Source organism: Vulpes lagopus, chromosome 5, assembly GCF_018345385.1.
Source record: "Vulpes lagopus strain Blue_001 chromosome 5, ASM1834538v1, whole genome shotgun sequence".
Taxonomy (NCBI): Eukaryota; Metazoa; Chordata; class Mammalia; order Carnivora; family Canidae; genus Vulpes; species Vulpes lagopus.
This window is the reverse complement of record NC_054828.1, coordinates 38971874-38997034: the sequence shown is the minus strand read 5'-3', so window position 1 is coordinate 38997034 and position 25161 is coordinate 38971874. Positions and strand designations below refer to the sequence as shown.

The window sequence follows — 25161 nt, the reverse complement described above, 5'->3', positions numbered from 1 at the left end:
TCTGCCTGTGCCTCTGCCTCTCTCTCTCTCCCTCTGTGTCTTTCATGAATAAATAAATAAATTCTTTAAGAAAATAAAAATAAAAATAAAAAAATCTAAACAGAAAGGGCTGTCAAAATATTATTGTTTAAAATAATTAAATAAACATGTCTAAAATGATTAAAGAAGTCATTGGAACCATAAAGAACATAAGTCAGTGAAAAACAGAATAGCAGACTTGGAAAGGAACTAAGTAGAACTTCTAAAACTAAAAATATAATCATTGGAACTAGAAGCTCAATGGACAGATCAGATGCAGAATAACAAAGAATTCTATGAGTTAGAAATAGGTCTGATAAAGTTATCCAGAATGAGATAAAGAAATGAAGACTTGCAAAATGAAAGTAACAAATATAGAGATCAGAATGAAAGGTATAATATATGTCTAATGGGAATTCTACAAAGAGAGAAGAGGAACAGAAAAATTGTGAACAGTTAATAGCCCAAAATTTAGCAAGATTGATGAATGATATGAATCTTTTCATTTAAGAAACACATATCCCTGCAACATAAATAAAAAGAAGTCTACATCTAGCTACATCATAGTAAAATGGCAAAATGCCTAACAAAGGGAAAAACTAATTATCATAGAAAAATTCATTCCTTTAGCTGTGATTTCCTCTTTAGTAAAAAAATGAATTCCAAATATACTCTAATGAAGTGAAGTGGATGCTGTGGCTAGATGAGAAGGGCTTTTGGATGAAAAACTCCAAAACTTAAAAATCATATAGGAGGGGTGTGTGGGTGGCTTAGTCGGCTGAGCATCTGACTCTTGATTTCTGCTCAGGTCATGAACTTGGGGTTGTAAGATGGAGGGAGAATCTGATTGAGATTCTTTCCCTCTCCCTCTTCCCCTCCTCTGCTCGAGAGTGCTCTCTCTCTCAAATAAATACATAAATAAAATCTTTTAAAAAATCATATAGGAATTATGGGGTGCTTGGCTGGCTTGGTCAGTGGATCATGTGACTCTTGGTCTCAGGGTTGTGAGTTCAAGCCCCATGTTGGACACAGACCCTACTTTAAAAAAAAAAATCAGATAGGAACTAGGGGAAAAAAAAACCTCTCATTTCTCAGGTCCAATATTTTTGTGCCTTAGTAACTGCAACACAGCAGGAGTTTGGACATTTGATTATATTAGAATGAATCTTTCTAATACAATTCAAATACTTCTAAAGTCAGGAAACTAACAACCTGTCTTTTTTTTTTTAACTACTTAGTGGATTATCAAGTAGTGAACCAAAGGCATAAATACTTGATTGGTAATTATCTCTAGCAGTTCCTCTAGCCTGAGAAGGGACCTCTGTCTTCAGAATATTTTTATGAAGGGCTCTTGCACTTTCCAGGAATAGTGATTTTAGCCTCCTGGAGGGGTCTGATAAGAGGCCAATGTCTCCCTCAGGGTCTGCATAATATGCCGTTATCTTTTGGCAGAATATCCTGAGCTCTAAAAGATAAAAAATGCTTGAAGTTGGTCTGAGATGAGAACATTAACCCCAGGCTTTGGGTCACTGTCTCCAATGATGACTACACTAGGTCCACAGAGAAACTTAAGGTCTCTCAACTTTCTCACCTGAAGAGGTTTCACTAGTGTTTTCCATTAAACTTCACAAAGAATAACAGAAGGAGACTTAAACTTTTTTGTTCCAATAATTCTTTTGACCTTTCTAGTTCAGACATCCATTTCCAGGGAAATTGACATCATCGGAACGGCCTCTTTGAAATCTTAAATCCAAATATTCCTGTTTTTCCAGATCCCTTGCTCAGGCTAATCCATTCACATTGCTCTTGTACCTCATCGGGATCTGCGTCCCTTGACCTCTCTATTAGCCTCCTTCTCTCTTCAGTTAGACCTCAGCCAAAATGTTGACATTAACCACTCTCTTTTAAATATTCTCAACCCAATGATCTCTACTTAGAAAATTCATGGAGATATTGTAGGTAAAGCACTGGCTGAGAGAAGTGCTCAACAGTGGTAGCTAACACCAGTACCATCACTACCACTAACATACACCCTTATTCCTTTGTCATTGTATCATACCAGACTGCATAGTATATAATCCTGGGCTACTAAACATTCCTGGGGGGAAATCACTACACTGTTCATGCAGATGAGACTAAATTCATGCTTCCAGACTTAACTGACAAGTAATTGTGTTTCTCCAATGAGTTTTCGGAATTTTAAGTCTACTCTAACCCTTCCCAATCTCCTTAAACCTCCCTTGCCCCACTTCCTCCCATCATTCTCATTCTCTTATTTCACAAAAGAGAGAGAGAGAGAGAGAAACTACCAGAAAGAACTCCTCCAACCTCCAGCCACATCTGCAAACCTTTCTGCTTTTGCACCTATCCTCCTCTGCCTTCCTATGACAATGGAAGCACAGTCTGGTTTATTGCTAGAGGCCAATGACTCCACATTCTCTCCCACTCTCTGTCATCCTCACCCACATATCTTCAACCTTTCTCCACTGGCTCCTTCTCATTAATATTGAAAACATATCCCATCTTAAAATATTTCTTTTTATTCCAACTACCTTCTTATTTCCCTTTTTCTTCCCACCCAAACTTTTAAAAAAAGGTTGTCCACTTTTTATGTCTCTAGATATTTATTTTCCCATCGTCATTGTAATCTGGTTTCCATTCCTACACTCCCCTGAAACTGTTATCTGTCACATGAGTAACTCCAATAAACACTCCTCAGGTCTCACTTCATTTGACTGACTGGTCAACCACTTTAGGTACATTGATTACTTCCTCCATCTGAAACACTCCATCTTTAGGAATGCCCACCTTGCTAGAATTCCTACTTCCCCGAATGCTTCTCGGGAGTACTCTTTGTGGTTTCTCTCCTCTTTCTCTATTCATCCTTAAATATGGTTACTCCTGAAAGTTTGGTGAAGGGCCCAATTCTTTTTATACTGTTAAGAACATAAAGGCCATTAGACTAAAGTGGCTCTAATGTCTTTGCCCGAAATCTGTGTCAATGCCTCAAGGTTATGAAACCTAAACACTAAGAACAACCAGTCACAAACAGCGCACTAGGTTTTGAGCTATGGCAATCAAATAATTTCCTTTGTCTCCACACCCCTACATAAATCTTTCCCCAGGCTCCTGTAGGAGCTCCTAAACACTTTTGGTTTGGCCCTGCCCAATTCCAAGAGACTTTTTCTCAAGAAACTCTTAACATTTTTAATATGCCTCAGTTACCTTTTAACAGTCTCTCTCTCATTCCCTCCAAGCCTACCTATACTGCTAATAAATGCATGTCAGTTTCCATCAGCCTCCTGATGTATATATCAAAGTACTTTTCTACCCTTTAGGCATTTCTGCCTCTAAATCTGTTTCTGTGAAGGACTTTTATTATCTCTCCAACTTCCCAAACCAGAAATCTGCAATCGTCCAGTCTTTTCCCATTGTTTCAGTCTTGAGAGTCAATCAGCTACCAAGCCCAGGCCATTCTTCTTTGGGCAGTAGTTCTCAAATCATTTCAGCGGACATCCAGGCCATCATTATGTCACAACTTCTTAAGGGGTCTTCCAGTTTCTCATCCGAGTCTGAGTTAATCTATGCAGTACCTAAAGTCAGAGTGATTCTTTGAAAATTGTAAAGTATATCACGCCACTCTCTGCCTAAAGTGCTTCACAGTTTTCTTGTTTTGAGGCTCAAAGCTCTGAAAACTCCCTAGCATTTCTCCCTAGGTTTCGCCCCTGCGCTCCCCTCTTGCAAGCAACCTGCAGCCCTTCTGAATTTCTCTGAATTCCTAGAGGGCATGCTTGCAAGGTCCCCTCAGCGGAGATAAACCTCCTCCTTTTCCTGACCGACTCCGCATTCAGCCCCTTTTAACTTCAACTTTATGGATAATCACATCCAGGAATCTTCTAGAAAACTGCTTGACAACCCCCCCCCCCCTCCAGTTTGACCTAACTCCTCTTTAGGTGTTCCCAGGGCGTCCGGTGCTCATCCAGCAATTAGAGGACTGTCTTGCAATTGCCTATTCCCTCAAGGCCCAGTTGACTGTAAAACCCTGGAGGGCAGAAACCACGTGCTCTTCTTCCCCCTCCCCCCACCCCCCAGGGCCTAAGAGCAGCGTCTGACACACAAAACAGTAGTTCAATTCATATTTGTTGAATGAGTACCTATTCACTTCTGTGGCCCGAGGGACAGCAGAAAAGAGGCGGGCTCAAGGGAGACGGAGTAAGGCACGTCTGCAGGCAACAAGTGAGGGGAGAGAGTACCTAGGTTCTTCCACCCCTGGGGTGGGGGCCCGGGCCCACTGCCTGGCGGAAGGCAGGCGCCGCGACCTCCGCAGGGAGCGCGCGACCCCGGCGAGGAGGGACAATAGCTTGGAATTCGGCCTCGTGTTTCCGGCGGGGCGGCCTCGCGCTCGGCGGGTGCGGCCCGCGGTGGGGGCTCCGAGCCGGGCCCGCTGCGCTCCCGCCGCCGCCGTCGCCTCCGTCGCGCCGCCCCGCCCCGCCGCCGTCGCCCCGCCCCCGCCGCCGTCGCCCCGCCCCGGAAGTGACTTGAGGCCCGTCCGGAACCTGCGGGCCCGGCTGCTGCAGCGTCACCAGCCGAGCCGGTGCGGGGCGGGCGGAGCGGCCGCTGCCGCCGCCAACGAACCGGGATCGCGCGGGGGCCAGCAGCGCGCCGGCCAGGGGAGGGGGCCCAGCGGTCGGGCCGAGGGCGACGGGCCGCCGGCGGCCGCGGGGCGACGACGACGCGGAGGAGGCGGAGCCCGGAGAGGGGTGGGGGCCGGGGAGGGCTAGGGTGGGAGGGGGTGGGGGGGGTGTCCCTAGGCTCATGGAGCCGGCCGAGCTGGCGGGCGGCGGGGACCCCCCGGAGCCCGGCGGGCGGCCCGGCCCGGCCCCGCGGAGCTTCGTCCCGCAGAAGGAGATCGTCTACAACAAGCTGCTGCCCTACGCCGGGCGGCTGGACGCCGAGTCCGACTTGCAGCTGGCCCAGATCAAAAGCAACCTGGGCCGGGCCGTGCAGCTCCAAGAGCTGTGGCCCGGGGGCCTCTTCTGGACCAGGAAACTCTCCACGTAAGTGTGCTCGGGCCTGCGGGGGGGAGGGGAGGGGGGCAAAGGCCCTGGGAGGGCGGCCGGGCGGGGGCGGGGGCGGCTCTTTGTCCGCGTGGGACGGCTGGACCCCGCTCTGCCCCGACTCCGGCCGGGGGTCCCGGAGCAGTAGTCTGGGCATCCCTCCAGCCCTCTCCCTGCCACTTTGCTGCGGGACCTCCTTGGTCCTCAGCAGCCCTCGACGTCCTCCCCGAGGGTCCGGGTTGTTGTCCTCCGACCTGCGGGGCCCCGGGGAGCCGGAGGGCACCGCGCCCCCAGGGAAGGAGGTGAGCGGTCCCCCCCCCCCCAAGGGTCCTTCTTGGACCTTTGCTCACGGAGGAGGAGGTGCAGAGATGATTCATCTATGGGGGAGCGACTCTCGACTTCTCCCGGGGCTTCCTCCAGCTCTTCCTCTACGGTCTCCGCCTCTTCATATCCCTCAATTCATGTCTAGTAACTTTCTGAATGGCAAGGAGGCCGTGGGGACCGTGTAGGTTCTGCTCTCTCGGGCCTGCTCGGTCTTCGTGTTTTTGACTGAAAAGATTGGGTTGAAATCAGCCCTTAGCGCCTTGCCTTCTTGGGCTGTATACTAGACGTTAATGCTGAGGATGTTGAGCCTTAGAACCTCGGGAAAGTGTGTGTTTCTCCAGTTGTGACATTTCCTTTGGAAATGTGCGACCCTAAGGAAAATAGAGAAGAGAGCTGTCAGACTGTCCAGGGCGTTACTAGTACCTGACTTGTGTTAATTGGAGTCGCTCAGATGAATATAGATGACCTACATCAGTTTCAGTTGTTACGTTATTCTTTTATTGCTGTAACTTTTTTTTTTTTTTTTTTTTTGGCACAAACACCCTGCAGACTATAGTGCGATTGAAATTAGGGGGAAAGCAAATAAAAGTACAACCTGGGAGGAAAGGTTAGAGACTTTGTTTATTTATAAACCCCGACCATTTATGTCTTAAGTACCAGCAAGATGAGCATCTTAAAAGTGTCAGAAGGATTTTTGAAGAAACTTGTGCTGTATCTTGTTTGGTTGACTGTGCACCAAATCTGGTAACATGGTATGTTCACGCATTCACGCATGTGGTTATGGATGGATAAACACAAGACCTAAGTCACTTATCCTGTGTTTACCCAAATCTGCTGAGTGAACTGGGTGATGACTCAGGGTTTTGTAATGCAATAGTCTTCTCTACATTTCCTCACAGGATGATTCTTATCTGCCAGTTATTAGGGAGCCTCTGACAAATTTCTCATCTCCACTTGGCTGTGGTGGTGGTGGTGGTGGGAATAATTACCTTTTTAATTAAAAAGCAAAAGTAAAGCACTTAATTTGCCCTTTTCAAAAAGAGTGACCATAATAAAATGTCAAGGTTAACAGCTCTCCTCTTGATTAGAGTATAAAGAAGTTTGTGTATTTAGGATTCATAAGAGACTTGAGGGAGGAAGAAATGCAACAGGGAGAAGAACCATTTTCAGTCAGAACAGAGGAATGTTTGATAAGTGATTAAAATCAGATGATTTTTCAAGTGATCCTCCTCTGTGTTTGTGTTACTTACATATAGGAAAAATAAAGTTATTTTGTCAGTCTCAGTAATTCCCCATTTTAATCACTTACTAGATTTACCAGAAAATAACCATTTTGGGGGACACAGCTTCTTTTAGATGCACAATGTATAAGTATACCGGTGTGAAAATGCATATCTCGTTTGGATTTCTGAATCTGGAATCTACACAGGTAGAGTTAAGCATTGTTTTCTGACATATTACTAGGCTTGGCAAATTAGCATCTAGAGTTTGGTTATTTTTGACTTACTAGGTAGAAGTAGCTTTTACCTAGAAATGGCTAAAAATACAGTGGAGACAGTCCTTGCTGTTTAGGGCAAGAGTGCAGTTAATAAGACTTACTAGCCTATGAACCCCAAACCATTAAGGTCTAAATAACCAGCAAGAAGTGCTGTCAGAATGTTATTTTGAAACAGTGGCTAATGCTGCAAACTAATTCTCAGGATTACACTAGGAGACATTTTGAACCTGGTGGGACATGTTGTGATCTTGGATGTATTTTTTTTCTCCGAAGTCATGTTGAGGTGACCTGTTTATAGTTGTGCTTGTTGTTTTTCAATAAGGCTTGTGTGTTGCACAAGTTTATGTCTAAATGATGCCAAAACATGTGATGATAGCTGTCAATTACCTGAGTAGTGATCATATTTAGTACTTGTAGTAGAATGGAAAGTAGTAAGGGAAACAAAACCTGACAACTTTTACCAGTAGCTCTGTGACTGTGGGAAGGTTACTTTAATTATGTGTTTCAGTATTTTTTTTTTTTTTGGCGTGTGTGTGTGTGTGTGTGTGTGTGTGTGTGTGTTTCAGTATTCTTGTGAAAGAAATGAGGGGGTTGGACTAAATCATCCTGAGAAACATTCCTGGTCTGGTATTTTATGATTTTATTTTTTATTCTGTAGAGCCTCAAATAAGCTAGTGTGTATCTTTCTGCTAGAACTATTTGAGCAACTTGTAAAGTACTGGAAATAGTTGCATAGATCAAGCACATTCCTCAAGCGGACCAGAGTGTAAATGCGGTTCAGAGGCACTGGGACTAGATCGCATACCAGAAGTGTACACCCCTCATCTGGGCATCACAGTCTCCTGCTCCCCCCCCACCTTTTTTTTTTTTTTTTTTTACTTTTTACCTCACTAAGTACTTACCAATCTGTTTCAATCCATTTCGAAACTTGTGGGTCAGCGTGGTATCTCTGTGAAGAAAGGTTATTTCTGTGTATTTTAAAAATTGGCCCTCTGGTAAAATACAAACCCTCTTGTATGGACAAGTTAAAGTATTGGTACTACCTGTTAAAGAGACATTGTGTGAGGCAATATCATCACAGGGACTGTTTTTAAGAAGCAGGGAAACAAATTGGAGAAGAGAAGCAAAAACCTAATGATCTTTGGAAAACAGCAGTAAAGATAGCTCCTGGACTCTTAGTTGAAAGGTGTTGGTGGATAACTGCTATGGCCCATGTAGAGAATGACAGAGTTGAAGAAGGGTAATCTTAAACTTAGTTTTCTCCCTTGTCCCTCTGTATCTTTCATGTGAGGTCTAGTCTGAAGATGTCAGTTATCTATACCTGGCTTTGCCATGAACATTATCATCATCTTGGTCCTGTTTAACCTCTCTTAGCTTTAGGGTCCTCTTTCGGAAAGTGGGAGGAGTGTAGACTCCTAGTAGCTTTTCAAACTTAAAACTTATCGGTGAACTGTTTTATAAAAGCAAAATCTTAAACACAGTATTGGGCTCCTCGGGCAGGATACGATTGCACTGATTTTCTTCTCAACGCTTCATTGATCGTAGAACCCCCTAAAGCCTGCTTAAGGGCTCTGAAACATACTGTTTGAAAAATTACTGAGTTAGGCCCAAAGGGCCTTTCTAGTTCTGTGTTCCTTTAAATTGGTTTAGAGAAAGGAAAACAAGTGAATGGCCGACCCTTTCCTACAAGTTTACCCCATCCATATTCCTTTCTTTCATATTTCATTTTTTTTAACAGAATTTTTGTTTTAGTGAAGGATGTGTACTTGCTGTATTAGGAAACAGATTTAAATGTCTTATTTGTTATAATGAGATGTTATATTCTGTGCTGTTTTATTATAATGAAATGACTATTATATTGACAAATCATTTCACTTGCTAATTAAACTATAACTTCCTTGTTTAATTATTATTAAGAACATTATGTAGCCTCCTTGGATAGGAATTGGATTATCCCAGTTGAAACCACATGATATATTTAATTAGATTATATAACCACCGGAAACTTAAGTCTGGTTAAGATATGAATTATCAAATACACTGAACTTCTTTTGTGGAAAGTAATAATCTGACCACAGGAATACCCAAATTGTATCATCTTTGAATTGGGGGAGAAAGTAGAAAATGCTAACCACTGAATCTCAGCTGTTAACACAATGTACTTGTTTAGGATATCTAATGTTTAAGTGTTGAAATTGTGAAGTACTCAATAAATAGAAGTGCATTTTATTTGTAAAAATCTTGACAAATTACCAGATTCTTCAGTGAGAACCAGTTAGGGAAAGTAGTAGAAAAGTTTGCAATTGTTACGTGACCATGCTCAAAATGGGAACCAAAATTTCTTTGTTGAATTGATTTGAAAGTTGATTTTCCATAGAAAAAACAAAATAAATGAATTATTTTGGGGACATGAATTTTTTCTGGCAGAGTTGTGTAACAGTGCAGTAAAATGTCCTTCACGTTTTTCTTTTTTCTTTTTTTTGTTAACCAACTTTAGTTTTTATTTTTATTTTTTTAATTTTAATTTATTTATGATAGGCACACAGTGAGAGAGAGAGAGAGAGAGAGGCAGAGACACAGGCAGAGGGAGAAAGAAGCAGGCTCCATGCACCGAGAGCCCCATGTGGGATTCGATCCCGGGTCTCCAGGATCGCGCCCTGGGCCAAAGGCAGGCGCCAAACCACTGCGCCACCTAGGGATCCCCCAACTTTAGTTTTTAGAGCAGCTTTATATGTTCAAAACAAAATTGAGCAGAAAAGAGTTCCTGTGTATCCCCTGTACCTACAAATGCACACATTTAATTTTTCATTGCAATCTCAAACTTAGATACTTTAAATATATAGAGAGGCTCTTCCCATTTTTCAAACACCTTTTTAGTTTCTTCCTTGCCTTGTTTGCTTGCTTTCATTCACTCATTTTTTTTTTTTTTTAAAGTAGGCTCCCTGCCTGATGTGGGGCTTGAACTCATGACCCTGAAATTAAGAGTGACATCCTCCACTGACTGAGCCAGCCAAGTGTCTGGAAGAACCTCTCTTAATCATTCTTTTAAAGCACCTTGTCAATTTTTTTCTCCTCTCTAGTTAGCCTGGATGTTTTTGCCAGAATCTCATTTATCAGTATATGTGATCTGAATAGTTTTTGAATACTTTTTTATTTGTTTTGCTTTAATAAAGCAACCAAAAATAAACTTTTTTATTGTGGAAAATATCAAACATATAGAAAGAAAGAAAGACAATAATATAGTGAACTCTGTGTACCCATCACCTATCTTCAATTATCAACTCCTTGCCAGTCATGTTTCTTCCACACCTACCCACCAACTATTTTTTTGAAGCATATTACTTCATTTCGTAAGTGCTTCCAGTATGTATCTACAAAGCAAAAGGAATTAAACCAAAAAAGTCAATACTGATGGCCATTCTCAAACTTAGGAAAATGAACAGTAATCCATCATCACTTTGATCAACGTCATGGAGTTCTTCTTAAAAATTTGTGCTTTTACTTCTGAGTTTCCATTTACATTGTTTCGTCTAAGGTTTACCGTAAACAGACCCCATGGATAATGATTTTAAATTCAGCTTATTAATGAACATTTATGTCTTATGGCATCTTTCTTCTCCCTCTCTCAACTGTGGAGACCTAGAATCCGTTCTAGGGTAACCAGGGCTTCCTTGAATTCTGTTTTATTTTTCTATTTTTTTGAATTCTGTTCTAAAAACAAAGGTACTTATTAGTTAATACATTGTTGGATGCAAAGGAGTAGCGGCAGGAGTCTTTGAACCAGTTATTTTGCTAGTGCTTTGTGTGGTCCTGGCACTCTTCTTGGTCCTTGGGATATATTACTGAAGGATTTCGGCCCTCTTGAGAAGTTCCGGTGTGCTCTTTAGTCTGAGCACACATTTTCTTTAAGGATAGGGTAGGCAAGGTGTAGCTGCATCATGAAACTTGGAGAGAGAAAATCGAATTCTAAGTGTATTAATTACTTAAAAAAAATACTTACTCTGACCAGTATGTTTTAATGCCCCCTAAATGGAGACAATGAGAAGGGCATTTAGGGGGGGGAAATTAGTAAAACAGTACCATCCCTTGTTCTTCAGAAATCTGAATATAGCATTTAAAAACAATTTTCCCAGGTGGTCTCACTGCAGTGTTATAAAATAAAATTGTCCTTGAAATACATGTTCTTGACTGAAGTAAAATGGAGGTAGCTGCTTGTTTTTTTAAGGGATGCTTGTTTATTTAGTAGTAAGTAATGGCATAACTTCTAAACCCATTTTCTCATTTTGGAACCTGAGTGTTAACTTTTCCTGTCCAATGAGGTTTATTTCTATCTAGTGAATCTTCTCTCACTGCTTTCCTTTTCAATGCAAAATCCAAATCTGTGTTTCTCACTAACCTGTGTAGAAAATTAGATCAAGAACTCATGCAGTGTGAATAGCAAGCTGAGAACAGAGCAATAAAAGCAACAGCAAGCAAACAACAACAACAAAAAACCTTTATATTCATTGACATGGCCACTGGAATGTTAAAAGCAGCACATACTATAAATATTCCCATTTGGAATTTTGAGGTTGGCTACTTCCATATTCGGCCTACACTCAGCATTTCTTCCCTTTTAGTGCATTCTCTTAATCGTGCTTTTGTAGGGTTTGTATATAATCTTCCCTCTTACTGTGAGCCTTCTTGAGGTCAGTGTTCCTTGTTTACCTCCTTTCTTCCTCTTCCAGCATTCACTACAGTGGTGTATATATTCATTGGTACTCAATATTATAATTACCTTTTTTCTTCTTTGTAAACTAAAACATGGAATTCTAGAAATTGGTACTGTTACAGTCAAAATGGAGAAAACAAATATGGGATGAGATCTATCTTAATACAGGATTCAAAAGAAAGTATATATATTTAGTAAAAGAAACAGAGGGAAGGAGCATTTTGGTTAAAGAAGAGAATGGTGTGTTTCATAATCACAAGTGGGAGTCTAGGGGAGTGGTTTAGCGAAGTTAGAGAAGAAAGCAGATTATATTGGTTGCATTGGTAAATTTGAGACTTTAAAAATCTTTCATCATTGTTATGCTTAAATATTTAGTACTAAATAATTTGGGGTGTGCTTAATACAGTTTTTGAATAGGTGAACCATACAGTTTTGGTAGTGATCATTACCTTTTTTTATGCTAGTTTGGCTTTTTTTTTTTTCCCAGAATAAATAGATCCTAAATTTTAGAGTTTAAAAATATAACAAGGGGGTACCTTGGCTGGCCCAATCAGAAGAGCATGTGATTCTGGATCTCAGGGTTGTGAGTTTGAACCCCACATTGGGGATAGAGATTATTTAAAAAGAAAAAAAATATTTTTAAAAATTAAAAAGAAATCAAAATACAGTAAAGACTTTTTCCCTTCCCAAGAAAAAACTAACAAACACCATTGCATCTGTGACATGGGTTGGAGAATACTATGTTTCAAATAAATTGGAAATTGCATAAGAATTATTAAAAATCCTGTCTAATCTTCTAAGATATATCCTTTGGATACTCTAAAAGAAATGTGTTAATTAATCTTTGGGCTCTTAAGTATGAGTATTTCATCTTGTTTTCTGACAAATCATTTTTTAAGCCAAGGATGAAGTAGAAGTTTTTAGAATAAGAAACTTTATGAATGCAGTCTTTTGCATTAGTGTTTATATTTGGGGCAGATTCCTCAAGAGTTTAGTTGGGATCATTTCTTTTCTGAGGGAAGGTGGGTTACTTCCAGACATCACAATAAATAAAATATTGTCAAATTTCTGTCAACATATACCAAATAGCGGTACCTATTTTGTGTATGGCAGGAAAAAGTTTATCATTTAACAAATTCCGGAATGATTTAAAACTGTTATTTTTTTTTTAAAGATTTTATTTATTTATTCATGAGACACACACACACACACACACACACACACACACACACACGGCAGAGACACAGGCAGAGGGAGAAGCAGGCTCCATGCAGGGAGCCTGACGTGGAACTCCATCCCCAGTCCCCAGTATCAAACCCTGGGCTGAAGGTGGCACTGAGCACCTGGGCTGCCCTAAAATGTGATATTTTAAAAATCAAATAGACAAATATCTTTTTTCAAAAAAAAGATTTTATTTCTAAGAGAACACAAGCAAGGGGAGCAGCTAGCAGAGGGAGAGGGAGAAGCAGGCTCCCCATGGAGCAGGGAGCCCCTACAGGGATTGATCCAGGACCCTAGGATCATGACCTGAGCTGAAGGCAGACGCTTAGGCAGACGCTTAACCGACTGAGTCTTGTAATCAGAAGGGTCCAAAGTGTGTGTTTTCTCAGTTGCAATTTTAAAATTTTATTATATCTATATTTATTAGATATTATTCTGTATATAAGATAATTTTATTGACATTATTATTCTTCCTTCTTTATATAAGATGGTTCTAAACACTGCCTGAATTCTTCTGTGAGGGGCCCCCCAAATAGATATCTTAAAACTTTATCATATGAGGTTTTTTTCTTTTGGTAGTTTGTATGGTCTTACAATTTTTCATCTATATGTTCATTTATTAGGGCTTTTATTTTTTTAAAAGATTTTATTTATTCATTCATGAGAGACACAGAGAGGGAGGCAGAGACACAGGCAGAGGGAGAAGCAGGCTCCACGCAGGGAGCCCAGTGTGGGACTCATCCCGGGACTCCAGGACCACACCCTGAGCCAAAGGCAGGTGCGAAACCGCTGAGCCACCCAGGGATCCCCCATTTATTAGGGCTTAATAGAGAATTTTTCCTTTGTGGGTTATGACGAAAGGGTTGTGAAATCAGTTTAGTTCTTGATCAGTTTTTTTGTTTTGTTTTGTTTTGAGGGGGTTTATTAGAGTAAATTTAGAAGTAATAAGGGTGAATGTTTATGACCTTAATTTCAGTTTTATTTATGTTTATATACTGGGTTATGCATTTATAATTGTGGGTTGTGGCCCCCAAAACATGAAAGCTACTGATTTTACAGGTTTCTTTCTATAATTCAGATCATCTAATCAACACCTGCGCCTTGAGCTAAAGATAAAGATATAAGGAGTGAAAATGAAAAGTTGAAACGGTCTTAAAAAATCAGTAAACCAAGGGATCTTACAAGAGAGCATTAGTTAATAGATTGTTGAATGAGTGGCGTAGATACTTGCCTACCATATGTTGAGGCCTCAAAATGTGCCAGCACTATGCTAATGACTTTCCATTCATTATTTCATTTAATTTTCACAAGCAACCCTATGAATTGGAGGTATGTTTGTTATCTCAGTTTTACCTTTGAAGAAATGAGACATAGTGAGGTAATGTGTTAGCTGATTTGTCTGATGACCACAGGGCTTGCTCTTAATCATCCCAGAGGAAGGAAACTCCAGGGCTGTATAGTCTGAGAAGACTACCTGGGGAAGAACTGCACTTGAGCTGTGAGGTGGGATTTGGTTAGGTAAGCAGGAATTTTTAGAAAGCCATGTAACGGGGAACAGAGATATGAACAAATTGACCATATAAATGTTAAAGTCTGTATTCAGAGCATTATATTGAAATAATTAGTTATCTGTCTTCCTCTAGGCTGTATGCTCCAGAACCATTTGTTACTTTAATGTTTCCATCCCCTGTTGCCATGTCTGGCTCTTAAGGGACATTCAGTAAAGCATTTCAAGAGATAAATAAATGCCCCTTATCCATGCCTCCAGAGAGAAGCAACTGGGAAAAGAATAGAGGGATCATTATTAGGTATTAATAGTGAATGTCTGTATTACTCCAGAAATTGTCATATCAGTTTTAATAAGTCATAAAGAATATAACTCTGAAATACAATATGCTGAAGCTCCAGTGAATATTAGCCTGTGATAATAGATGGGGATAAAGAGAAGTGTCTATTTCAGCTCTCCTTGTCTGTTTAGAGACTTCCATCAGAAATACTAAACTTGGGGGGTGCCTGAATGGCTCAGTTGGTGTGTCTGCCTTCAGTTAGGGTCATGATCCCAGGGTCCCCTTGTCAGGCTCCCTGCCCAGCGGGAGTTCTGCTTCTCCCTCAACCCCTCCCCACTGCTCGGACTCTTATGAATAAATAAAATATATATTTAAAAAAAATACATATATATATCCCTGGGTGGCTGGGATCCCTGGGTGGCTCAGCGGTTTAGCGCCTGCCTTTGGCCCAGGGCACGATCCTGGAGTCCCGGGATCGAGTCCCACGTTGGGCTCCTGGCATGGAGCCTGCTTCTCCCTCCTCCTGTGTCTCTGCCTCTGTGTGTGTGTGTGTGTGTCTATCATAAATAAATAAATAAATAAATAAATAAATCTTTAATAAAAATAAAAAGGAAATACTGTACTTGGTAAAAATAGCAAACCTGTTTTTTAGTGTGTTTTGGAAACCTACTCAAATGTTTTAAAGCCAATTTGCTTAATTTGGTAAAATATTTATTGTTAGTTTGAAGGAGTTTTTTTTTTTTTTCTTTTTAAAAATAGAATCGGCTCTCATGAACTGTTTTTAATTATGTAAGACCGTGTATCTCTCAAGATATACGTTTTGGTCAGTCAAAATATTTTTCAGAACATCCATCTCATTTCATTCTTTGATTAGAGTTGAGGGTTACATTTGTATAGAGGAATGGTCCTAGCTACCCTTATCTTTCAGTCATCTAAAAGAAATAAAATAGGATATACATATAATAATGTATATATGTGTAAATCTAGTAAGAAATAGAATGTGGAAAAAACTCAAGTTTGGTACAAGCTATTAAGGGACAGAGAGGACAGAGATAGCACTTTTGGTTGGGAATGAAGGAAGACTTTATGAAATAGGATGCCTTAGGGATAGATAGGCTTCTAAGGATTGAATAAATAATTCACAGGAATATATATGGTAAGCAAATGTGTTAAGCTATATTTATCCCTGTAACTAAAGAAATATTAATTGAAACAGATGGTATAAGTATTTCATTTTTAATGATTTAAATAAACTTCAAACCATATCTTGTACTCCATTCAGTCTGCTAAGATGCAGTGGTTCTCAGATGTAGTGAAATATCTGGGAAACATAAAAACAACTGATACCGGGGGCCCCACTGCAGATCAGCTAAATCAGAATCTTTCCTGTGCATTAATCAATTTCTCATCACCATAGCCTTGTGAGAAAACCCAGGTTTTCCAAATACAGAGATTAAATGTCTTGCCCAAGGGACTGACGTAGGGCACTTTGAATTCTCTGCAAACTTGTAGAACCGAGCTGCTCCTGCTGGCTTGGCTGCTGTGTTGAAATCAATAAATATTCTGGCTATTCAGAGCTGATTATAATGTTGACAGTTGCAGAGCAATCTAGAGCATGGAAACAGAAGATATTCTCCACTTCAGATAACACCTAATTTGCCTTTCTTCCTTGTCAGCAGACACTTGAAATTGATGCTTTATTGTTATTTGTTTTTTTGTGATAGTGCATCCCTTTTCTTGATCCTCAGCTTGACCTCTGTGGAAGTGAAATGAGAGAATAAGGAACATTCTCTTGGTTGTGTCTCTCTGCCACAGAACTATGCTGTTCTTGCTCTGTTCCTCTCCCTAGAGCTGTCTCCTTCTGTGCCTGCACCTGACTCTTTCCCCACGTGCTCAGGTCTTCTTCTTTTTTTTTTTTTTTTAAGATTTTATTTATTTATGCATGAGAATACACAGAGAGGAGAGAGAGAGGCAGAGACACAGGCAGAGGGAGAAGCAGGCTCCATGCCGGGAGCCCGACGTGGGACTCGATCCCGGGACTCCAGGATCTTGCCCTGGGCCAAAGGCAGGGGCCAAACCACTGAGCCTGGGATCCCGCTCAGGTCTTCTTGACCCTGGGTTGCTTACTCAGAGTGATGATGGCTTTCTAATCTTTGAAGATTCAGTTCAGTGGTCACTCATCTATGATGAAACATTGGTTTAAAAAAAAAAAAAGAATCATAAAACTCTGACAGTACTTCACTTATCTCCCTTACTTCTGTATAGTTAGTTTTCCGGTACATGTTTCCTCACATCTAGAAATGCATTTTGAAAACATGGCTAATTGAGTGATAAAAGAAGGAGAGGTGGATTTGTGAGAAAACCCTACATTTTATGTGTTCATTCCCTATTCCTAGCAATGAGAAGCTGTATCTGCATTTTTAATATCATGTGTTATAATGAAGGGCTTAGCCCTGGAATAAAGTCAAAATGATTAACTCGTGATCCTTTAGCTTTTCTCGGCACATTTTGCATTTTTATATTTTTTATTTTTTCAGTTTGGTGATATCTTAGGAACAGAAGGAAAAGACAGTAAAGTGTGGAGGGAGGTTGGGTTTTTTGTTTTGTTCTTTTATTGTTTTTTTCTGGTTAGAGGGAAGAGCTTTTCAGGTATTTTATTGGTCATGGTAATTTTACTTGCTTTAAAATACTTGTCATTTAGGGGCCCCTGGGGTAGGTCTACCTTAGGCTCAGGTGGTGATCCCAGGGTCCTGGGATTGAGTCCTGCATTGAGCTCCCTGCTCAGTGGGGAACCTGCTTCTCCCTCTGCCTGTCTCTCTGCCCCTCTCTCTGTGTCTCTCATGATGAAAAAGAAAAAAAAAATGTCATTTAGCCCTAGCCATCAGGTATGAAGTTAAAGTTTTAAAATTTTTCTGTCTCATCATTTATTCAGATATTTTACATTTTAGTACTGTTTTATTATTTTTTAGAAATATTTTTATTTTGTTTAAAGATTTTTATTTATTTATTTGACAGAGAGAGCGAGCGAGCACAAGCATGGGAAGCAGCAGGGAGAGGGAGAAGGAGGCTCCCTGCTGAACAAGGAGCCCAATGTGGCTTGATGCCAGGACACTGGGATCATGACCTGAGCCAAAGGCAGGCACTTAACCAACTGAGCCACCCAGGCGCTCTAGTTTTATTGTTTTAAAATGTAATTCCTATACATTTCTTTTAGAGAAATTTTCTTTTTTTTTTTTTTACTTTTAAAGAATTTATCTATTTGAGAGAGCAGGCACACTCCTGTGCGAGACGTTGAGTGGAGGGAGGGGCAGACGAAGAAGCAGGCCCCCTGCTGAGCAGGGAGGATGTGGGGCTTGATCCCAAGTCCCTAGACCATGACCTGAGCCAAAGGCGGGAGCTTAAGTGACTGACCCACCCAGGTGTCCTCTTTTAGAGAAGTTTCTAATGAATCTTTTAGTTGATACTATGAATGAAACAGTTTTGCTTCATTCACCAGTATTTTTTATCTGGGTACCATACGGAAGCCTGTTGATTTTAATAAACGAATTCTGAGCAGCCCGGGTGGCTCAGCGGTTTAGCACCGCCTTCAACCCAGGGCCTGATCCTGGAGACCCGGGATCGAGTCCCACGTCAGGCTCCCTGCATGGAGCCTGCTTCTCCCTCTGCCTGTGTCTCTGCCTGCCTCTCTCTCTCTCTCTCTCTGTCTCTCTCTGTCATAAATAAATAAAATCTTTAAAAAAAAAAAAAGAAACAAATTCTGTGGATTTTCTTATTTAGTCTATGAATGGGTTTTTTTGTTCCTGGTTTTGGATGACACAAACCACAACTTGGTTTGTGTTTCCTAGTTTACTTTTTAATCTCTAGATTTAGAATAATGCTAAATAATAATATTAAGAATAGTCATTATTGTCTTGAATCTCTCTGGTTTTTTGTTTTGTTTTTCTTTTTTAATATTTTTTTATTTATTCATGAGAGACAGAGAGGCAGAGACACAGGCAGAGGGAGAAGCAGGCTCCATGCAGGAAGGCCAATGTGTGACTCGATCCTGGGACTCCAGAATCAGGCGCTGAGCGGAAGGCCAATGCTCAACCACTGAGCCACCCAGGCACCCAAATCTGTGTGGTTTTATAGGTTGTGGACCTTTAAAGGTTTTTGGTTTTAAAGGAAGTACCTCTTAGAGTAGGGAATGCCTTAAGTCTGATATTGGCAATTAAGATTGTGTTTTTAAGTAATTTTTGTTATACTATATTAATATTTTCTGCTTTATATTTTATTATAATCAGACTGTTTGGCCAGAATAATGTCCATTTTAGAATTAAGTGAGTTTTTTACCAGTTTTATAGGTATTCCACAGAAGATTGAAAAGAGAGCACAGTTTCTTTTTTTTTTTTTTAATTTTTATTTATTTATGATAGTCACAGAGAGAGAGAGAGAGAGAGAGAGAGAGAGAGGCAGAGACACAGGCAGAGGGAGAAGCAGGCTCCATGCACCGGGAGCCCGACGTGGAACTCGATCCCGGGTCTCCAGGATCGCGCCCTGGGCCAAAGGCAGGCGCCAAACCTCTGCGCCACCCAGGGATCCCCGAGAGCACAGTTTCTTAATCTGTTTTTGTGTCTTTTAAAGTCAGCTTTATTAATTATGTAATTTTAATTACCTTTAGTTGAAGTCTGATTGAAATGTTAAAGACATACATTGATTTTGTTGCTACTATTCAGCTCATAAAGTTTCATTTTCTTTTTCAAGACTAGGTGTTATGTATTTTGTATACTTCTATCATGAGAGGCATAATCTCTGGTTCTTTCTGATGTTAGTAAACTGTTCTTTGCTTATTAGCTTAAGTTCTCTAAAGAACTTTTCCTCCTGAACTATTGTTTACCCTGAGGTACAATTCCTGTAGGAGCCAGGATAAATGTTTCATTGGTTCTCTTTATTTACCAGGTTTTTAAAAAAGATTTATTTATTTTAGAGAGTGAGAAGGAGAGAGAGAGAGAGAGAGAGAGCACAGGTGCCGATGGGAGCAGGAAAGGGGCAGGGGGAAAGAATCTCAAGCAGACTCCTGGCTTAGTGCTGGGCTCCTGCGGAGGGCTCGATCTCACAACACTGCGGTCACAACCTGAGCTGAAATCAAGAGTCCGAGGCTTAACTGATTGAGTCACCCAGGTGCCCTGTTTACTGTTCTTAAGATAATGATAGCATTGGTCCCATAGCATTCTTCAAGGGCATAAACAATGGGGTTTTCTTTTGCATGTATGTATATTTTTTAGTTTCACTATGAACTCAATGGATTTAAACATACATTGCAGTTAATTACCATGATTCATGCTCTGGTATCATTTTTGGCTAGTGAGAACCATACAACTTGCCTCCTGTGCTCTTTTAAATAGGACTTGAGTAGTCTTTGCATAAGGGCCGTTTTTATTAAAAGAAACGTAGAAATGCAGAAGTACTGATTACCTGATTTTAAACATTGTATTTTACAGCAGAAATTTGATACAAAATTTTTTTACGTGTTAATTTTAATTATAAAAATAATGCCTTTTTACTTTAGAAAGTTAGAATAAGCAAAGGTAAATAGGAGTATGTGAAAATCACCCAGTTTTACCCCATAGAGGTGACTTGTTACACTGTTTATTTTATCTTTTAATCTTAATGCATGATTACATATTTTTCTTTAGTTGTATTCATGTTTTGTATCCTGCTTTTTTAAAAAGATTTTATTTATTAGAGAGCGTGAGCACATGCACTTGGAGTGCTGGCACAAGCAGGGTGTTAGGGAGACGGAGAGGGAGAAGCAGACTCCCCACCCTTCATGGATTTTGGTCCTAGGACAACTGCAATCATGACCTGAGCCAAACAAAGGCAGATACCTAGCCAACTGAGTTACCAGGTGCCGCTTGTATCCTGCTTTTTTTTAAATGCTATTTTTTAAATGATATTTCATTTCCCATCCACTAAAGTTCTTTAAAAACATAATTTTAAATGTCTGCATTATATTTAAAGGCATAAAACACAGTTTAACTATTCTCTTATGTTGGACTTCCAATTTTTTTTTTCCAGGAAAATTTTATTGCAAATGTACTTTGAAAAAATTGGTATTTTGACTTTGATAGTCTAGATTTTTACTTATATATTGCTAGATGTGAGGTTTTCTTTTTCTTTTTTTTTTCTTTTTTTAAGATTTATTATTTGGGAGAGAGACAGCAGGGTGGGGAGAGGGGCAGAGGAAGAGGGAGAGAATTGCAAGTAGATTCCCCACTGAGTGAGGAGCAGAAATCGAGTGATGCTTCACTGGTCAACTGACTGAGGCACCCAGGAGTCCCTGGATGTAGGATTTTTTTTTTTTTTTAAATGATCCATGAATACTTCTGAGTGTTTTAAATGAAACTAAATGAAATGTATTTAAACTCTGGTTTTTTAAATTTTATAGCTAAAATTCCATTTTTTGTCTTTTGAGTAGTACTACCCAAAATAAAGCATTTACTTGAGGTTAAATGTCATTGCTAAATGTCTTACATGTTTTATAATTACAAATAGTCTTAATGTTGGTCTCAAATGATGTTAATTTTACTTGATTGATGGATTTAGTTAGAATCTTAGAAACCTAGTGATTGCCTTGAAAAATAACTGGTGAATGACAGAGCTTGTATTGAAAACCAGTATTTTTAGCCTCTTGTCAAGCTCTAATTCTTAATTCATTTCAGTAACGTATAATTCTGTATTTACTTTAAACTTCCTTGTAATGAATTATGTACTATCTTCAGGATGTGCTGTAGAAGAAAACCTTTAATACACTTTATTAAATCATTTTTGTTCCTGATAGGCTATGGCATAATCTCATTTACTTGAGATTAAAAATTAAAGCATTTGATTAACACACTATTAAGGTTATGAGGAGGAAGGAAGCAGTTCAAAAGTGCTTTCTTATTATCTTTCATAGTTTTCCCCCCTGTGGGAGGATGGAACGTACTGATTTATCTATATATTGTGGATAGTTTAAGGAAATAATATGTTCAAAAGATCAATCATGACTGTTACCAAGGTTTTCAAGTATTTTAGACATCTACTAGTAATTTTTAGTTCCAAAACTTAATGTGAAAATGAATTGGGAAAAGGATAGACTACATATTAATATGGTCTAAAGTAGGATTTTTGAACATAAATATACAGAAAAAAACAACTGGGGTAGTTTTTGAAAAATGAATACTCCACCCTGAGTATTTTATTTCCCTTTTTATTATTTAAAAAAATAATAATTCTATTGTATTTCATACTCCTTGTGTTTTTAATGGTCTAGATTTAAGATGGAACTCAGGAATATGCATTTTAAACAGTCTAATGTCTAATAGACATTCAACTAGGTAATATCAGGCACTTTTTCTGAAGTGGCTGTCGCCACCAGTAACATATGAAAGTCTGGTTTTTCCACATTGTCACCCAAACTAGATTTTTTTTTTTTTTTTCAAACTAGGTATTATTAGGCTTTTAGTTTTAGCCAGTCTGGCAGGTGTAAAGTGGTACCTTACTGTGGTTTTAATTTGCTTTTACTGATGAGTAAGGGTGTTGAGTATCTTTACATATGCTTTATAGTCATTTGTATGCTGTCTTCTGAGAAGTGCCTGAGTCTTTCACCTGTTTATTTTAATTTAATTGAGTCTTTTTCAGACTGATTTGAAGGAGTTCTTATGTAATTTATATAAGAATACTTGTCAGAGGGCTGTATTCCAAATATCCAATTGGGGTTTTCACTTTTAATAGTGTTTTATTGAAAAAAAAAATAGTGTTTTATTGAACAGAATTTCTCAATTTTCTTGAAAAGTGATTATTAACTTTCTTCTCGTAGTACGTTTTGTGCTCTTCAGAATACATTTTTCTTGGACTGCATTTTGAGAAATGCTGAGACGAAAACCACTTTCTGGTTGACACGAACTATTTCCTGGCTGACAGGGAGAATAGGAGGTTTCTTTCTGAGTAATCCCCTAACATCTCTAGTTTTGTCAGCAGTTATACCTCCTCTAGGAATCCCCCTGTTGGTCTCTTCTTTTCATGATATTAAGTTTAGGGCTCTGAATCTTCTGTTCCTAATATTAAGCATAGAGTTGTCTTTCTACTACAGTAAATGAAGTGGGCCATAGGTAAATTATTTCCGTGGTTTAGAGCAGTGTTTTCCCAATTTTTCCACAGAAGTATCCTAGCCACAGAGGAGAGTGAGGACTGTACCCCAGGGACACGCTGGAGGGATGGCCCTTTGAACTCTTCTCTGTGTGGTCGTTAGGAATATAGTTTGCTTTCATTTGAAAGTAGCATCTATTCTTTTATTCCAAAATTTAGAGTGAACTTGAAGGAGGCTGCAGGAGGCTGTACCACCTTTATTCAGCAACTCGAAGTACCTTTGGTAGCCCTGGGCTTGAGGTTTTTATATATTGCCTTCACTGTTCCAGCGTGGTTAAGAAACTTGCACGGTAGTTACTGGCAGAGGCAGAACAGTATGTATAGAGTCTCATGGCTCTGCCTTCCGTACTATCCAGTCACTGAGTACTAAGGTGAAGTCATGGGATTAGACCTTGAAACTGAATGAATAAATAAATACACAAGAAAAGAGCTGAATGAATAAATAAATACACAATAGCCTGAGAAAATGAAAAAGTATGTTTTTAGTGGACTAAGGATTTTGAGGAATTTCTGGAAAGGAAAAGCAGTTAGATATCTTAAAGGGTGTATAATACTCCAGTGTGTGTGTGTGTGTGTGTGTGTGTGTGTGTGTCTGTGTGTGTCTGTGTACCACATTTTGTTTATTCATTCATCCATTGGTGAACATTCACATTGCCTCCACACATTGGCTGTTATGAGTATTGTTGCAGTGAATGTGGATATGTCACCATACTTATTTTTAAAGTCTATGTTGATTTTTCTCTTGCAGATATATTCGACTTTATGGAAGAAAATTTAGCAAAGAAGATCATGTTCTTTTTATCAAGTTATTGTATGAGCTGGTATCAATTCCAAAACTGGAAATCAGCATGATGCAGGGATTTGCCCGTCTCTTGATCAACTTGTTAAAGTGAGTAGATTTCCTGTGATTTCTGCTAACACGTTTTGGTTCATTTCTTCAAGGTTTTAGACAACAAGAGCTAAGTGTTCTTTGGTAAGAAGACCCAAGTCCCAAATTGCCAGTTTGTAAAAAGATTGCAGAAAATTTTATCATAGGTTTAAGGCATATGTGTTAATTAATTAAAATTCTATCTCCTCTGTGAGGCCTTCTGTTTTGTAGCACATGGAAATATATGTTATCTGAATATATGTTCGTTTAAACGAATTATCTTCCTGTATATATATGTTAAGATCCTTGAGAAGTCACGAATCATTTATTCTTATTCCTAAGCATGCAGAAAATTCGTTGGCAGTAATGATGGCATGAATTTAAATGCCCCTCTTTACTTGGTGTTTTTTGAGGTTTGAACAGCAATAATCTGGTACATTCTTCCTATCTGTGGATAGGGAAAAGCAAGGCCTACCAGGATGACAGCGACATTTAACAACTGTCCTCCCTGTGTAGTAGGTGTATTACACAAACAACTGTGTACGAATGTATGCCTATATGTTTGTTTTTTTTTTTTAATTAGGAAAAAGGAACTTCTTTCAAGAGATGATTTGGAGTTACCTTGGAGACCACTTTATGACATGGTGGAAAGAATATTATATTCCAAGACAGAGCACCTGGGATTAAATTGGTTTCCTAAGTAAGTATTTCCTTTTAAAGGACTTCTTTGGAAGCACTGGGGTCTTTTAGAATTTGGTCATAATTGAGAAATAATTGGGTTATTTGAAATAAGCAAGCAAATATACATTTCAGTGTGCTCATTGCTTTGTAACTTGGCTCCTAAAACAATTTATTACCCTCTTTAAACTATATCTGAAATTGCACTTAAGAATTTTCCATTAGGATATCTGACAGCCAACATTAGCAGACTGGCCAGAGACCACAGGGTTTTGTTTGGAATCTAATATTTTGTCATTGAAAGTAATGCACATTTGGCTTTCTTTATTATATATTCACATGTGTTTTAATACTTCAAGTAAAATGAATGCCTCAAGAAGAGGAGCTTGGCATATTCCAGAGGGTACCCCCATGCCAGTTAAAGAAGCATTAGTTTCAGTAGCTGTTCGTGGAATGCAGGCTGTTCAAATGCATGGCTTCTTGGTTTAGATGCACTAGGATGTAATGTTTAGACATACTAGGGTTATGAACATCTGGCTGATTATACCTTCTTTTGCGTACATCCTAACTCTTCCAGATCTCTAATTCTGGTACGTTTTGTATTTTACTCTGAATTTGCAGAGTACCATATGATGATCTATCCTTTTTTGGTGAATAGTAATTTTGGACTTGACTCCATAGCATCATTTTCCCCTGTTAACGAGGCTTTGTTTTGTTTTGATCTAGCTCTTAATTTTCTCAGTCTTAACCATGTTTGGCTTAAAAGACTCTTAAACTTTGGCTTATTTGGTTACGTGTCCGACTCGTGATCTCAGCTCAGGTCTTAATCT

At 39.4% G+C, this 25161-nt stretch overlaps 1 protein-coding gene across 1 annotated transcript in view; it reads left to right on the top strand.

Annotated features, from left to right (window-relative positions):
* Positions 1–4581: 4581 nt before the first annotated feature.
* The window catches only part of PSME4 (proteasome activator subunit 4), a 107433-nt gene continuing 86853 nt past the window's right edge, over positions 4582–25161 (top strand). The window contains exons 1-3 of the mRNA XM_041755079.1: positions 4582–5075; positions 23534–23674; positions 24237–24353. Of these exons, the coding sequence (XP_041611013.1) occupies positions 4834–5075; positions 23534–23674; positions 24237–24353 (500 nt within the window). The 5' untranslated portion in view covers positions 4582–4833. The remainder of the gene's footprint in view (positions 5076–23533; positions 23675–24236; positions 24354–25161) is intronic.